The 15,667-nt window shown below is 55.5% G+C and overlaps 1 protein-coding gene across 9 annotated transcripts in view; it reads left to right on the top strand.

The window, feature by feature from the left end:
* MOK (MOK protein kinase) overlaps nucleotides 1–14,600 on the top strand; it is a 40,837-nt gene extending 26,237 nt beyond the window's left edge. For 4 of the 9 annotated variants that reach the window (XM_043922145.1, XM_043922153.1, XM_043922149.1 and 1 more), the window contains 8 exons: nucleotides 7,414–7,492; nucleotides 7,619–7,667; nucleotides 9,242–9,420; nucleotides 10,730–10,831; nucleotides 11,583–11,756; nucleotides 12,439–12,559; nucleotides 13,834–14,022; nucleotides 14,101–14,600. In XM_043922145.1, coding sequence (XP_043778080.1) covers nucleotides 7,414–7,492; nucleotides 7,619–7,667; nucleotides 9,242–9,420; nucleotides 10,730–10,831; nucleotides 11,583–11,756; nucleotides 12,439–12,559; nucleotides 13,834–14,022; nucleotides 14,101–14,181 — 974 coding nt within the window. In that variant the 3' untranslated portion in view covers nucleotides 14,182–14,600. Of the gene's footprint in view, nucleotides 1–17; nucleotides 7,259–7,413; nucleotides 7,493–7,618; nucleotides 7,668–9,241; nucleotides 9,421–10,729; nucleotides 10,832–11,582; nucleotides 11,757–12,438; nucleotides 12,560–13,833; nucleotides 14,023–14,100 lie in introns of those variants that run through there. The other 5 variants (XM_043922152.1, XM_043922148.1, XM_043922147.1 and 2 more) reach the window with 5 other exon arrangements.
* Nucleotides 14,601–15,667: the final 1,067 nt, after the last annotated feature.

Here is a 15,667-nt window from a genome sequence, read left to right as displayed (position 1 = left end):
GTAGAATAATTTGAAAGAGCGTCTAAGATCTTTTAAAGCTTATAGTTCCCATATATTTGTCTTAATTCTCAAAATCATCAGTCACCACAGTTCAGTAGTTGTATATGAGTATACAGTGCGTGTGTGCTAAGTCGCTTCAATTGTGTCCGACTCTTTGTGACCCAGCGGACTGTAGCCCACCAGGCTCCTCTGTCCGTGGGATTCTCCAGGCAAGAATACTGGAGCGGGCTGCCATTCCCTCCCCCAGGGCATCTTCCCGACCCAGGGATGGAACTCGTGTCTCTCGTCCCCTGCATTGGCGGGCGGGTTCTTCACCACTAGCACCAGCTGGGTGTGGGAGGTATTTGGGGGGCAGTCTTGTCTGCTCGGGACGTGATGCCACACGGCGCTCAGGCTGGCGGGGTGACGCGGGTGAGGGTGGCACAGCGGGAGGCCCAGCTCAGGCCTCTCACAGGCTCGTGCCCTTCGAGGGTCCGTTCCGGGCTCTGCCATTGCTCGGCATTCTACTCTAGGCTTCGGAATAAGGCAGGCCTTCCCCCACAAATAGTCCCCTGAGAGGGACTCTCCTTCCTCCTTGGGTTTGGATCCTCACACGGTGCCCTCTGCTGCTGAGTGCTCATTCATTCCCCGTCTTTTGAACAACACAGCACTGTTTGGGGAAGCGTGCGTGCCTGAGCCGACCAAGGTCACGGCTGCTTCTGGAGGCTGACAGAGGTCACCTGGGGAAGCAGAGAGGAGGAGGCAGAAGGTTGGCCCATGTTTATCAAATAGCCCTGGGTCTGACCTCCCCGTTGTGTTAGATGTCAGGACAAATGAGCCTTGTAAATATCACACAGCAAGTGTTAGACTTTATGGATCATATTATTCTTACCGAACAAATGAAAAAATATCACTGCCTTTGTTATATGAAGGACTTTTTATATCTGAAATAGAATTTTAGCAACAATATCATAGATGATTTAAAAACTGCTTTATTACCTCAAGCAGGTTAGGCCAAAGGGCAGATGATGTGGTGTAGAAAACTTTTAGATCGAGAAGCTGTTCTTGCAACAAAGGGGACATTTAACATGATGTTAAAGGTGCATGTGAAGAGTTCAGATAAAGTTATGTTTATGAAATGGAAGTATGGAAACAAGTATTATGTCAAATGGACATATTTTATATGTGATTTAAAATATGTGGCTTAGTATATTAATAAATAGCATGAGTAGACAAGTTTTACGTCTGTGAAAGTTGATATAAAACTTTTGGATCCAGAAACTTTTACATCTTTTGAGGAAAGTAGGAGATTGTCTTGTATCTGGGAATATATGATATTTCTTTTAAGTTACAAACCTTGTGTATTTTATTCATAGACAAACCTCTCACTCAGGTGTCTTGCTTTAAGTACAATTTAAAATAAACTTAAGTCATCTGGCTTCTTGGTTTAAAAACCTATTAAAAATAAGAGCTCTTAAAAGGCGCTTCTAGAACTTTACACACTAACAGAAAGTGACAGGTGACAATCCAGTCATGGGGGAGGAGACTGAAAATATAAACCAAACCAAGAGTGGTCTGGGAGAACAGCTCTAAGCTGCCAGGTTCCCCAAGACAGGTTAGAGGGAACATAGTCATGTACTGGATTGTGATAACTATATCACTGTAGGAAACGCTGATGGGAAAGTGAGTGAAATGTTTTTAAAAGATTCCCATGTAAAGTACCTACAAATAGAAAAGAGTTGTATATCTGAGGAGTAAACCTCACTTACCTGGAAATTTCACTTGAAGTCTTATTCCAGACAACTTGGATATAAATAAGGTGTTACTCTGTGATTAACTTTCAGATGCACTAACTGACTTAGATCCTTCACTCTGATAGTCTCTGTGTAATACATATTTTCACAGTGTATCAGGACAGGGTATCAATGCAACCAGGAGAAACAACCGCTAAATTTTACTGTAATTTGCAATGATCTTTTTACCAGTAAGTCGACATTTTGTTCTTATGAATCTACAGAATCACCTCCTTTTAGTATAATAACAATTCTCTTGGTATAAGATACATATCTTATGTTAGACTTATGCTTGTTAGAGTGTGATATTTTAAAACTCGAGGGGAGGGGATAATTTCTGGCAAGTTTTTGTATGTTTAGATGGGAGAAAACTTTGTTTAGAAATTAATATTTTAATTTCCAGTAGTAGGGGAGTCATGTAATTGGAGGAAGTGAATCTGTTTCTTTCGGTGTCTGTCTACAGAGACCGTAGAAAGCAGACTGTTGTATTATAGCTCAGCGGCCGTCGGTTCACCCTGGGGATGCCGAGTGGCTTCACAGGCCAGGCGCTGTGCTCTGAGCATGGGATCAGCTGCTGTCAGTGCTAAGGGGCCTCTAAGTGTCAGAGATGTTAAAACATGGGGAAAACGGCTGACAGTGATTGTAAGATACTCACTGTTGGAACATGAACCCTGATTTCAGAGTTGCCTTAGCATTGAAGAAATACAATCATCCCTTGGTGTCTGCAGGGTACTGGTTCCAGGAGCCCCTCAGGTACCAGAATCCACGGATGCTCAAGCCCCTTGTGTATAAAACGACTCAGGGATTCAGCCAACCTCAGAAACCTCGGATGCGGGACCCGCGGACAGAGACCCGGAGGTTCGGGGCGCCGACTGTGCGGCGATGACAGTGATGGCTGATGGCCGTGAGTGCTCACCACAGGCCAGGCGCTGCCCCTGGCCCTTGAGAGGAATCAGCTTGTTTCACCCTGAGAGCCTGTGAGGCAGATTCTGTCATGATCGCATGTTCGGGATGGTGAAAGGGAGGCATGGAGAGACGAGGGACCCCTCCATGGCTGTGGGCCTCATCCGGGATGGTCTGGGGCCGGGGCTCGGGCAGCGCCTGCTCTTGCCCACTGCACATGGCCCTCTGGACAGCCCTGAGTGGACCGGGAAGGCCTGGTGGCCAAGGCCACCACCAACCACTTTCGGGCCACGTGGTCTCCTGCCGTGGCTCCTCTGCCTGTCCTCCTCGACAGACTTGGCCACCCAGACCCTGAGACCCCCCACCGGCAGCACACGGGCCGCCTTCTGGAGCACAGGCTGTTCCAGGTCCGGGGGCTGGTCTTGCCACCTTAGGGTTATACCGTTCAGAGTCTGTGAGTGCACCAGGCATCCTGAAACAAATCCGTGACTCTGGGCGGTGAGCCAGGAAGGAAAAAGCAAACCAAGCTTTGTTTGACTATAAGCGTAGCTTTACAGTTTGTTTCCATGAGGAGCTTAGGCCGTGTGTCTGAGCTATGGAGCATTTTATACAAGGGGCTTGCGCATCCACGGATTGTGGTACCTGAGGGGCTCCTGGAACCAGGACCCTGCAGACACCCAGGAATGATTGTATTTCCTCAATTCTAGGGCAACTCTGAAATCAGGGTTCATGTTCCAGTCATTATGCAATGTAACAATTTTGCACGACATTACTGTGTCAGATTAATTCAGTTATATTTTTATATTTGAACAGATCTGAGCCACTGAATTGTAAGATGCAGTATTTTTTATGTACCAACGAAAAGGAAGAAAAACATTGCCACTGCCACTCTGACACATACCTTTCTTTTCACTTAGCAATTTTAGTTCTGTCCTTATTAAAGGAAATTGTTCAGAACTATTGAGACAGTTTCCACCCACATCACTTTTGTGCATATATAAAAAGGAAATAGACATGACATAAACCTGTTACGGCATTGCTAGCTCTTCCTTGAAACATTCTGATGTGGCGTGATCGCTGAGCGTCTTCCTCACTTTGTCCATCTGTGCTCTTCAGGGTGTGAGTGATGCAGCAGCGTTTTCGCTGGAATTTCCTGAAGCTGATGGCACCACCCTGTTAGGTCAGCTCTGGTGCTTCTCGGAGGTGCCGTCCGGTTCTGTGTCCAGGGAGCACGGGTGTCCCCGATCGCAGTCCAGGCCAGAGCACGCACAGCACCGTACGCCTCTCACGGCGGCAGGCCCTGGTCTGGAAGATGGGGGTAATGATAGTGTCTGGCTCTCGGGGTAGTTGTGAGGAGTAGATGAGAGGTGTGAGGCGTGTGGAGCAGCACCCGGCTGGCCTGGTCTTTAATCAGCGTGGGCTGCTGTCGCCACCACCACCCCCACCGTCATCGCGCGACACACAGCTGGTGTGCGCCGGCTCTGGATTCCTGCACTGGCTCGTCCCCGTGCTGGGAGCTCAGCTCCACTCTAGAGGTGAGGAAAAGAGCTTGCAAGAAGTCAGAGCACTTGCCTGAGATGAGCCAGCTTCCGAGAGCAGAGCTGGGGAGCTTCCCTGGCCGTCCATCCAGTGGTTAAGACTCTGCGCTTTCAATGCCGGGGGTGTGGGTTCGATCCCTGGTCAGGGAACTGAGATCCCGCATGCCGCATAGTATGGCCAAAAAATAAGAAACACAGCAGAAGACAAAGAGCGGAGCTGGGAGGCCCTCCTTGAATGCGGCCTTGTTGAGACAGGGGTGCTGGCGATGGCTCCAGCTCCATGCTGAGTCTGACACCCCGCCTGCTTCCCTCTGCGGGTTGGGACCTCCAACCTCTCTGAGAATCGCGTGCTGTCCCGCGGGCCTCTCTCTTGGAAAATACTGATGGCAGACGCGTGCTCGCAGGCTGCCTCAGGGCCTAGCCTCTGGGCCCAGGCGTAGACTGTGGGCCACTTGGCCGCACTGTGGTGGGCCCGGCAGGCACCTCGGAGCCTGACCCGGAGAACCAGGCGTGGCCTGGGGACAGGGCCTCTTGTGGGAGGGGCGTGTGTGCTAGATTTCCTGGTGCAACGCGGGTTACACTGGAGGCCACAGCTAATCATTGTGTTCACTTTCAATTTTTTACATTGCTGGTGTTATGTGTGACATTCATTAAGTGCCTTCTTAATGAGAATATTTGGTCAAAAATTATCTTGGAATAATTAATTTGGCTCAGTGAGCCAGGGAAATACTGTTTGCAGTCTGCTGGCTTCAGTAAAGGGTCATACAAGGAACCTCAGGGTGTTTTATTAACAGTATTTTGTCTGCTTCAAGATGTTTGTAAGTGAGAATCTGGTGGGAACCAGATACCATCTTGCGCCCGAAAAGTTAGGATCTTCTTTTGGGGGAAATACTGTGAAAGTCGATAGTCCATCCTCCTTGTTGAGGGTGTGGACTCTCTGATTGCTCAGAGCGGTTGTGCTGTGGCTCGGGCGGGCCCCTTGTTCCCCTGGGAGCCCCCGCGTGCAGACAGGAATTCCCACGGAGAGATGGGAAGGAGTCACAGCCTTGCCCCCATGGCTACGAATGGGTAGAGGGGGGCAGCCCAGGGGGAAGGCAGAGAGTCCGCCTGCCCTGGGGGCAGAAGGCAGTGAAAGGTCAGACTCCTGGCTCCCCCGCCTGCTTGTGATTCACTCGGGCTAGGCCTGGGCCTTGGAATCTGCTTTATGAAAGATCCCTAGGCGATTATGAAGATGGGATGCATTAGACTTTTCCTAAAAGAGTCCACCTTCCCTGAGTTCAGGTTCAGATGAATGTAAGGACAACTTTATGCTGTAATCAGGATGTGTCTGTGTGGATGTGGCTGGGAAGGGTGCTTCTAGGAACAGAGCAGGCTGAGTACAACCGGGAAGGGGGAGAAGGGGATGGGGCTGGAGCGTCCCGTCAGCAAGAGGGAGGTGTGGTTCCCGAGGCGCAGAGCCAGGCCCCGCAGCCGGTTCTGGGAACTCGTTGGAAAGGCAGCTTTCAGGGCCCCACCACAGACCTGCTGAACCAGACATGCCGGGCAAGGATGGGGGGCGGCCTGTGTCTTCACAGGCCCCAGGGGACTGGGGGCCCTGGTCCTGAGAGCCCTGAGCTGAGGGGAGTCTGCCACCGGGGTCTGGGGAGCCCGCCTCGTCCTTGGGCAGCGAGGACAGAGGAGACAGAACTTCACAACGCTTCAGCCAGCCTCACGGGTGACAGAGAGTGGAAATTTTGCTTTCTTTTCACCTTTGTACAGATAATTGATAAAATTATTACAGAATAAAGGAATTATAAAATTCCTCAAGCTGTGGGAAGCCAATAGTCTTAGTTTTAATTCTTTTTAATTGTGGAAAACTGATGTGAAACAGAATAAAAAGATTATAGTATGACTTGGGAAAATTCACTGCACTTAGACATTTTGTAAATTGTTACTTTCTATCATTAACATAAACATTCTTGTTATGCGAGAAAAAGAAAACATTAATTTTTCAACAGAAATTGCAAACTTAGGACCAAAAATGTCAAGTGGGCCATGTGCTCATGTTGGCTTTCTGAATTATTAGGTGAGAGCATGTGTTTCTCATATTTAAAACCTAATAACCTAGAAACACAGATCTCTGGGGTTAAAATCAAGTTAAAAGGTGACATCTTCAAGAGGACGGGTGTCTGTGGTACTGGTTGCCATTCAGTCGCTAAGTCGAGTCCGACTCTTTGGGACCCCGTGGCCTGCAGTGGTCCGTGGTACTGGAGTGTGATGTGCGGGGTTCTAGAACATCACTAACACCGCAGGAGTGAGGAAGGTGTAGGTTGCAGGCTGTGTGGATGGGTGCCTGGCGTGCTGCAGGGCATAGTCCGCGGTGCCAGTGTCTGCTCCCTTTTGTGAGAGGAGCGTGTGGGCTGTGAAGTTCAGTCATTGGTCGTCGTCTTTGATTGAGAGAACGTACTTCTGGGACTTCCCTGGTGGTCCAGTGGTTAAGACGTCACGCTTCCACTGCAAGGGGTGCGGGTTCAATCCCTGGTCAGGAAACTTAAGACCCCGTATGCTGGGCAGTGCAGCAGAAAAGAAAAAAACAAAACTGTGATCTATTCCCTTAAAGACGGAAATCTCCATCTAGACAGGAAGCTGAGGAAAATGCTGGATTTGCAGGTGACTCCTGCCATCTCGGGCTTCCCAGGTGGCTCAGTGGTAAAGAACCCGCCTGCCAATGCAGGAGACACAGGAGACGCAGGTTCGATCCCTGGGTCAGGAAGATCTCCTGAGGCAGGAAATGGCAACCCACTCCAGTATTCTTGCTTGGTAAATTGCGAGGACAGAGGAGCCTGGCGGGCTGCAGCCCGTGGGGTCGCAGAGGCAGACGCGACTGAGCGCGCGCAGCACACACGTGGCCAGCCGTCTCGCAGTCGCAGTGTGGAGGAGCGTGCCCTGCAGGCCTGCCCGAGGCTGCGTGGGGGCCCCAGGCCGAGTGCCCCGTGGTGATCACTCAGCACCCTCCCCACTGCAGAGAAGGCCTGCTGCCCTGCGATTCTGAATGAGGTCATGTCGGTATGTAGCATTCTACATGGCATATTTTGTAGATGGACTCCGTATTTCCTAGAACTGTTCCATCCTGTTTTTCACTGAGAAAATTAGAAATTTTTGCACATTATTAAAAATGGGGATATTGGTAACCATATTTGGCTCTCTCCTTGATTGCACAGGAAGAAGACACCCGTTATCAGAGAAGAAAATCACTCACTACATGTACCAGCTGTGTAAGTCTCTGGACCACATGCACAGGTACTCACGTGGAGACTTGGAGGCTTTCAGATTGATAGAATGTGTTACCATTCATTAGAAAATGCAGTGTGGAAGAATTTGAATGAGGTGCAATTAATTCTGGCCTTCTTTTCATGTTGAATGCAGAAATGGAATATTTCACAGAGATGTAAAACCAGAAAATATATTAGTAAAGGTAAGAACTTTTATATGAAAAATTGATATCAGAATGAAGATAGAATATAAAAAGCTTTTCACTGGATATGCTTTCAATCCCAATGGATGTCATGTTTGTTATTTTTTTTTCCCCTTCCAGTTTTGGGAAAAAAATCATTAATAAATGCCATGAACATAACTGCACATCTGGAAAAAGGCACCCTTCTTATACACTGTGTATAAAAATAAACTCCATTTATTGATAAATTATTCTAAATGCTGTAAATATAAAAGGGGAAGAGGCAGGATTTGAGCTCAGGTCTGTCTCACTCAAAAGCCCTTAAACTGTACATGTGTAAAGTGTACAGTTTGTTAGGTTTGGGCATTTGTACATACCCATGAAACCATCATCCTAGTCAACAAACAAAGCCACTGCCCCCAAAAGCTTCCTCTTGCCTTTGGTAACCTTTGCCTTCCTGTCCCTTGTCCCCAGGAAAGACAAGCTGACTTTCTGTCATAATAGAATTACTGTGTCTTCTAGAATGTTCTGTAAATGGAATTACATGGTATACACCCTTCTGTGGTCTGACTTCTTTCACTCAGCATCGTCCTTCTGAGATTTGTCCGCATTGTAGTGTGTGCACGCCACAACTTTTGAAATTGTCTCACAGCTCCTGGATGTTTGGCTCTGTTTTTGATGTTCTTCTATTGCTTTGCATTTCAGTTTGGGAGGTTTCTGTTGGCACATCTTCACGCTCACTGACTCTTTCCTTGGCTGATGAGTCTGTTGATGAACCTATCAGTCATTTAAAATTTTTCTTCCAGTGTTTTTTTATTTCTGATGTTTTCTTTTGATTTTTTCTTAGGGTTTCCATCTCTCTTCTTACATTTCCCATCTGAACTTGCATGCTGTCTTCTTTTTCCCCTGGAACCCTTACATTAATCATATATATATTTTTTTTAATTTCCTGTCTGATAATTCTAAAATTCTAAAACCTGTGCCACATCTGAGTCTGGTTTTGATGCATGCTTCGCCTCTTCAGACCGTTGTTTCTTGCCTTTTTATGTGCCTTAATTTTTGTTGACTGTATTGGGAATGGGAAAAAGGGACAAGGCTTTCAGTGTAGGTTTCTTCATCGTCTGGCCGAGAGAAGTGCTGTTTAACGTGGGCTGTAGCCGCGGGTGCCTGCCAGAGACTTCATGTTTATTGACAGCATGCGTTTTACGACTTGAGTATGAGAGAGAGAGAAGCTGGAAGAAACGCCTTGAAACCTGTTTGAGGCATAACGGGGAATATGACCAGGGTGTAGAATTCATCTGTAGACTTAGACTGTGACTTAAACATTTGCACAGCCCGTAGACGTTTTGCAGACATTTTGAAATGTCTATAAAACACAGCCAGAATATTTGTAAATGTGATCCACTGGATAGAGACCCCACTTCCTCATGGGTCAGCGGCAACTTCACAGATGCTTACAGAGCCAGCACTCTATGGTCTGCAAGCTCGTGTAGATGCCAGGCGTCCTTGTGTCAGTGCGCCAGTCCCTGGAATGGCCTGTGTGATGGTCGCTACTTGGTGAGACGTTCCTTGTCCCCGTGTCTCCCCGCTCGCAGCAGGATGTCCTGAAGCTCGGGGACTTCGGCTCGTGCCGGAGCGTCTACTCCAGGCAGCCGTACACCGAGTACATCTCCACCCGCTGGTACCGGGCCCCTGAGTGCCTCCTCACCGACGGCTTCTACGGCTTCAAGATGGACCTGTGGAGCGCGGGCTGCGTGCTCTACGAGATGGCCAGGTAGCGCTGGGCCCCTGGGGGAGCATCCAGCGGCTTCCCGCCAGGCCCGCCCTTCACGCTCTCCTGAGCGCCTGGAACGGTCCTTCTCGTGTCGTGGCTGCCCTTGAACCTGACGGGAAGCGGGCGGACCGCTCCCCTTGTCTGCCCAGCGTGGAGGGAGGAACACTGTCAGTTACTTCTCTCCCAGCGGATGCCCGGCCCTGGGTGGCCGAGCCTCTCCGTGTGGCCTTATCAGCGGTATAACCGATGAAGCCCGTGAAGGAACGGAGCCAGGGCGTGCTTCCAGCGCCGTGTGGGGCCTGCCGTGCCCCTAGTCTGCCTTCAGAGTCCAGTCATTCCCACGGGCTCTCAGGCCCCAGGGCTGAGGAGCAGCAGGAGTCCAGAGTGCCCCGGCCCTGAGCATGCTGCCCCCACCCCAGCCTTGGCTCCAGCTCTGGGCGGAGCAAGGCCACAGTAGAGGCCGGGAAGGGAGGAGGGGGCGCACCCTCCTGCTCCGGGGTGTGGGGGGGTGATTTACGTCGGAGTGACCCGGTCAGAGGAGCAGAGCCCAGCAAGGCGGGAGGACCCAGGGCGTCCACTGGCCCCTCGATAAATGCACAGGCCCTCCAGGGCGCAGCTGATTCTAGAGCTTCCCTGTTGATAAGTGAGTGTTATTTTTGGAAAGGAGACTGGTAGTTTCGCTGATAAAGTTCCAACAGATGGTCTTTTCTCATGTGCTTAAGTCCCTTGGCTTCCCCGGTGGTTCAGACGGTAAAGAATCTGCCTGCAATGTGGGAGACCTGGGTTCAATCCACGGGTCAGGAAGATCCCCTGGAGGAGGGCATGGCAACCGCTCCAGTATTCTTGCCTGGAGAATCCCCTGGACAGGGGAGCCTGGTGGGCTACAGCCCACGGGGTCCCAAAGAGTCGGACAGACTGAGGACTAAGCGTAGCACAGCACAGTCGCTCGAGTCAGTTTGGAGGGAGGCGAGAGGCGCCGGAGCCCTTTTATCCACGAGTCCCAGCTCTGTGAAGGCTCGGAAACCGAAAGGCTCCGTGGACCTCGTTTGTCCACGCCGTCTGGCCTGGCCCGGCCTGCACTGTTGTGGACCGCGCTCCCCCGGTGGTGAGAGGCGCTGGGGGTTTCCTCTCGCAGCTGGTGGAGACCCAGCTGTGCAGATTCAGGAGTGGGCTCTGTGCCTTAGAAGGACCCCGACGTGGGCACAGTGGAGGAGGAAGGCCCGGGGCGGGGGCGGGCGGGGGCGCGTGCTGGAGGTCCCTCTGCCGCCTGGAGGGTCCGGGCCCTGACGGCAGCCTTGATCCCACCCAGCCTGCAGCCGCTCTTCCCTGGCGCCAACGAGCTGGACCAGATCTCCAGGATCCACGACGTCATGGGCACGCCTGCTGAGAAGACCCTCACCAAGTTCAAGCAGTGAGTGCAGGCCCCGGGCCCCGCCCCAGGGCTCGCCCCGCCGCTGTTCCCCGAGGGCCCGGCACAGCCGCTCGGCCGGGCAGTTGGGAGGTGTCCCCAGGGGTTCACTCGGACCTCGGAGCCTTGGGTGAGGATGGCTCCCAGCACAGGCCGCATGCCTGGCCTGGGGCAGCTCCGCCCGATGCCCCGCCACACTGACCCCTGGGCGGGGACTTGGGGGAGCCGGGCTCTCAGGGGGCCCCGGGGACGTGAGGGGTGGGCAGCACCCAGCAGCTCCCAGACCCTAGGAAGGTACGGAGATGACAACTATGTTGGGGTCTTGTTCTTTTTTTAAATTTTCTTTCATTCTTCTCTGGTGGGAATGTTATGTTAGTCTTTTCAAGGGAAAGTTTTCTTGTATTTAGAGCATGAGATTTCACACACACACCCGTTTTAAAAACAGATTTAATATTTTGGAGCAGTTTTAGGTTCACAGGAAAAGTGAGTGGAAGCACAGAGACCTCCCCTCTCCTGGTGCCTCTCCCTGGCGCCCGCTGCCCTGGGTCGCACGGAGGCTGTAACGGAGCCCAGGGCCGCGGCTGCCTGAGGGTCCCTCTGCTCTCAGAGTCTGGACGACTTCCTGCCTCCCCGCCCCACTGTTAGATGTAAACTGTTCCCTTCAGCGCAGGTCCTTGTGCAGTCTTGATGCTGGACCGGCCACGTGCTCTAAATGGCGGCGTGACCGTTTATTATCATTGGGCTTTTAATGCAGGTCGAGAGCTATGAGTTTTGATTTTCCTTTTAAAAAGGGATCAGGGATACCTCTACTGACCACCAGTCTGTCCCCGCAATGCCTCTCCCTCCTGCACGCCATGGTGGCCTATGATCCCGACGAGAGAATCACTGCCCACCAGGCCCTGCAGCACCCTTACTTCCAGGGGCAGAGGTGGGCGCCCTGCTGGGGCCGAGGGGCGCGCGGAGGGGACCGGGGGTGCGGAGGGGCAGGGGGAGACACGCGGAGGGGCCAGGGGGGCGTGGAGGGGCCAAGGGGCGCGTGCGGAGGGGCCGGGGGGGGCGTGGAGGGGCCGAGGGGCGCGCGGGGGGCCGAGGGGCACACGGAGGGGGCCGGGGGGGCGCGCGGAGGGGCCAGGGCGCGCAGAGGGACAGGTGGTCCCGGGAACAGTGCCCCATACCTCTGGGAACCCACCTCTCGCTGCTCTCTTGGACTTTTTTCCAAAAGGAGGCTACAGTGGCATCAGGGAGGGTAGGAGGAGGGCCTGTGGCTGCCTTCCAGTCGAGGTCAAGGCTCCAATGTTGAGCCCAGGGAGTCAGAGCAGAGCGGGCTAGTGGGGTGAGCCTGCTCCTCTGAGGCTCCAGAGTGAGCTGGGCGGCGTCGACGTGGGGAGTGCCTGCCCCGGGGCATCTGACCACCCCTCTGTCACCACCTGCCTCGAGTCCTGGAGCGCAGAGCCCAGAGGCTGTCAGGCTGAGGCAGAGAAGGGGCGAGCTCCCCGGAGGTCAGTGGGTGAGACGCGCGTGAGCGAGGCAGGGGAGCAACAGGCCGGAGACTGGAGGTGGCGGACACCACGTGGGTTCTCAAGAGAGGGGCCCTTCTGTGCCCCCCACAGGGCGGCCGAGAAGCAGGCGCTGGCCAGGGCCAGGCGGAAGGCCCCCGCTCCCTTCCCCGAGCGCCCCACGGCCCCAGAGCTCAACAGCACCTGGCAGACGGCGCAGGAGGGCCGGAAGCAGGTACTGTGTGATCGGGGGAGCCAACGGCCGCAGGGACCCCTGTGTCTCCCAGGCAGACGCCCTGGAGGGCCCCCCACCCGCCCGGAGGGGCTGTCAGCGACCTGCCGCCAAACCAGACAGCGACGGCCCGTGCCGGGCGTGGGCGCCGGCTCCCACGGCCCCGCCCTTGATACCCACCAGCTCCGTCCACAGCCTCACGGGCGGGTCCTCCCACCCCCAGGGCCAGGCTGCACCCGACCCAGCGCCGGTCACGTTGTCGTGTCCCTCAGGCCACCCTGGCTGGGGGCGCAGGGAGGCCACCCCTGGCCAGGCGACCCCTTGGCCGCTGAGCCCTGCGGGAGCAGCGGGCCGCCGGCGCTTGCTGCGCACGCTCTTAGCAGCTGTGGCTTCTCCTTGTGAGAGCATCACCTTCAGGCCCCCAGCCCCCTTCACAGCCGTGTGCAGGCTCCGAGCTGCGTGGCGACTGCTCCTCCGCCCTTCCTCACTCAGCCCGGCGTGCATTGAGGGTCCGTCTGCTGGGGGCCGAGGACGCGGGTGTCCCTGTGGCCAGGCTGCCCTCAAGAGAGCGAGACCCCGGGGCCGGGCCCTGCTGGCCTGTGTGCACGTCCAGGAGGCGACGGAGCTCAAACCTCGCCTCCCGCTCTCCCGCAGCCTGCCCGCCCTTCATCTTCCGGGGGGTGGGGGCAGCCGCTCAGCCCCGCCGTGGACACCCCACTCCGCCAGCCTGAGCCCCTCACTTGGCCCCGGTGACCGCTGTCCCCCCGCCGCCCCGCCTGCTGGTCAGGTGCGCGTGTTTTCCTTGCCGACACCTGCCCAGGGAGCCCCCTGCAGGCAGAGCCGAGGCCCACTCCCGGCTGCGGTGCCTGGACCTCGCGTGAACGCGTGGTGCAGATGGAGTCTGATGAAACTGGACCCTGACGTTGGAATCTCATACAGTTTTCGCGTGCCGTGAAATTTTCTTCAGCCGTTAAAAGCTGTGAAATCCATTAGCTCACTGGCCACAGAAGCAGGCTGCAGGCCGCGCGGCCAAACCCAGGGGTCAGAGTGGGACGCAAGACCGCACCCTGCCCCTGACCGCAGTCAGCGCAGGCCTGGCCTGGGAGCGGCCCCCGACTTTCTGCCTGGGACACGGCGTGTGTGGGCCAGTCACCGTGTGGTCACACCTCGCGGTCCAGAATCGTGTGAGGCAGGAGCGTAGGAGCGCCCCTGTTGCCCTGCCTAATTCCCGCAGGGGGGTTGGCATCCTGCCTTCACCTGGCCGTCCTTGTTTGTAGAAACAGCCCGCGAGGCCAGAGGAGAACCACCCCCGGAGGCAGGGGCCGGCCTACCTGATGGAGCTGCCCAGGCTGAAGCTGTCGGGAGCGGCCACGCTGGCCTCCTACTCCAGCCCGGCCCTGCAGTCAGTGTTCGCCCCGAAGGTGCCGCTGCTGAGACCCCTCAAGTGCGTCGGTGCGGCCCAGAAGGTGGGCGTCCCGCGTCCCCCCGCCCTGTGCTCCCGCCCACCCCGGCCCCCACTGAGCATCTGTCATTCTCTCTGACAGACAGACACGCAGAAGGACATCAAGCCCAGCCTGAAACAGTACCGCCTGCCCACGATAGAGCGCAGAGGTGGGGGCTACTGAGTGCCGCGGCCCCCTGCTCGGCTGGCTCCCCGCCGCCGCGCCAGCGAGCGGGCCGGGGGCTCCCCAGGGCCGGGCGTCCTGTCCCGGGAGAGCTGCCCCCAGACCCGCGCCACTGTCTCGGCCTGGGGCCGCTGGCCAAGACAGCCGTGTCCAGAGGGCGGCTTTACTGTGTGTTCAAGTCTAATACATCTGTAAAACCACCTCCTAGGGTTTTATTTCATTTCATAATGTAAGGGTTGGGGCAGGGATATTTTGTAATTTTTATATGAATCAGAAGAGAGATTATACTGTTACTATGTGTTAGGCTGGTTCACCACGGGCTCCGCACGCCTGTAGTCCGTCAGCGCTAGTGTTTAGCACGTTTCAGCTTCCAGATTGTACCTCCGGAGACCCCTGATTTTATTAAAGAGTAAGCTGTCCTCATGGTGTCGGATCCTCCTGTTTGCCGAGTTGAATGCGTGTCCCGACCGTCCTTTATCCTGACTTCTGTGGGCGCATCAGGGGCACTGGCTCTGCTGGGGAGACTTGGGCGCAGCCTCCTGAGGAGGGCGCCCGGCACGGCAGCAGGCGAGGGGCGGGCCGCGGGCAGGTCGCCTCCATGGGTAGAGGGCACGGCTCTGATGGCCCGGGGGGCAGACAGTAAATGGGCACAGAAGACCCGTTTCCCCTGGTGGTGGGGGGGGCGGGGCAGAGCAGCGGTGGCCGCAGAAAGGCGGAGGGACGGGAGGGACAGACGGGGGGGCTAGGGTAGGGGGCTGGCGTTTCCCGGGCGGGGGCGGGGCGCCCAGGAACAGGGGGAGGCCTGAGGGCCTTCTGGGCCGGGCGCATGGGGAGGGGCTGGCTTCAGGGTCCTCCCATGTGGGGGTGGCGTCAGGCCGAGAAGGGTGGAGGGCCTGGGGTCCACGTCCAGGGTTGGGGGGCGGGAGCCGGGGGCGCTGAGGGCTCAGATGAGGGAGCGGCCGGGGATGGGGCCCGCTCAGAGCCAGCTCCAAGCGAGGGCAGCTCTAAGTGCAGTTCAGGGACGTCGTAACCCACTTTAAATACAGAAACGTGAAGGACTCTGCAGTGACTGCGCCCGTCCCCCCAGCGTGGTGCTGGGCTGGGCTCCCGGGCGGACCGTGAGGTCCTGGGGCCCCCGGGGGGCTCCGCTCTCCTGGGTTTGAGCAGCACAGTCCTGCTGCCCCAGGGGCCCCGCCCTCCCCAGGGCTCTGCGCCCCGTGGGCCTGCACTGGCTGGGCCTCTGGGCACAGGCGGCCACCTGGCCCTGCTGCCCGGGCGCCGGGGGTCTCTACACCCAGACCCGACCGGCTGTGAGGCGAGGCGGCCGCTGGAGAGCTGGCTCCCCGACCTTCCTCGCCCCTCGGGAAGGAAGCCAAGACCTGCGCTGATGGGAGTGTTTCTGCAACAGCAGCATGATCCTGTGGGTACGTTCACATAGATGATGGCAGGGGAGTGAGTGCAGTGTGTTCGCATCTTTTCTAGCCTA

This window comes from Cervus elaphus, chromosome 13 (assembly GCF_910594005.1).
Source record: "Cervus elaphus chromosome 13, mCerEla1.1, whole genome shotgun sequence".
Taxonomy (NCBI): domain Eukaryota; kingdom Metazoa; phylum Chordata; class Mammalia; order Artiodactyla; family Cervidae; genus Cervus; species Cervus elaphus.
Note: the sequence above shows the minus strand (reverse complement) of the source record. Positions and strands in the feature narration are given on the sequence as shown.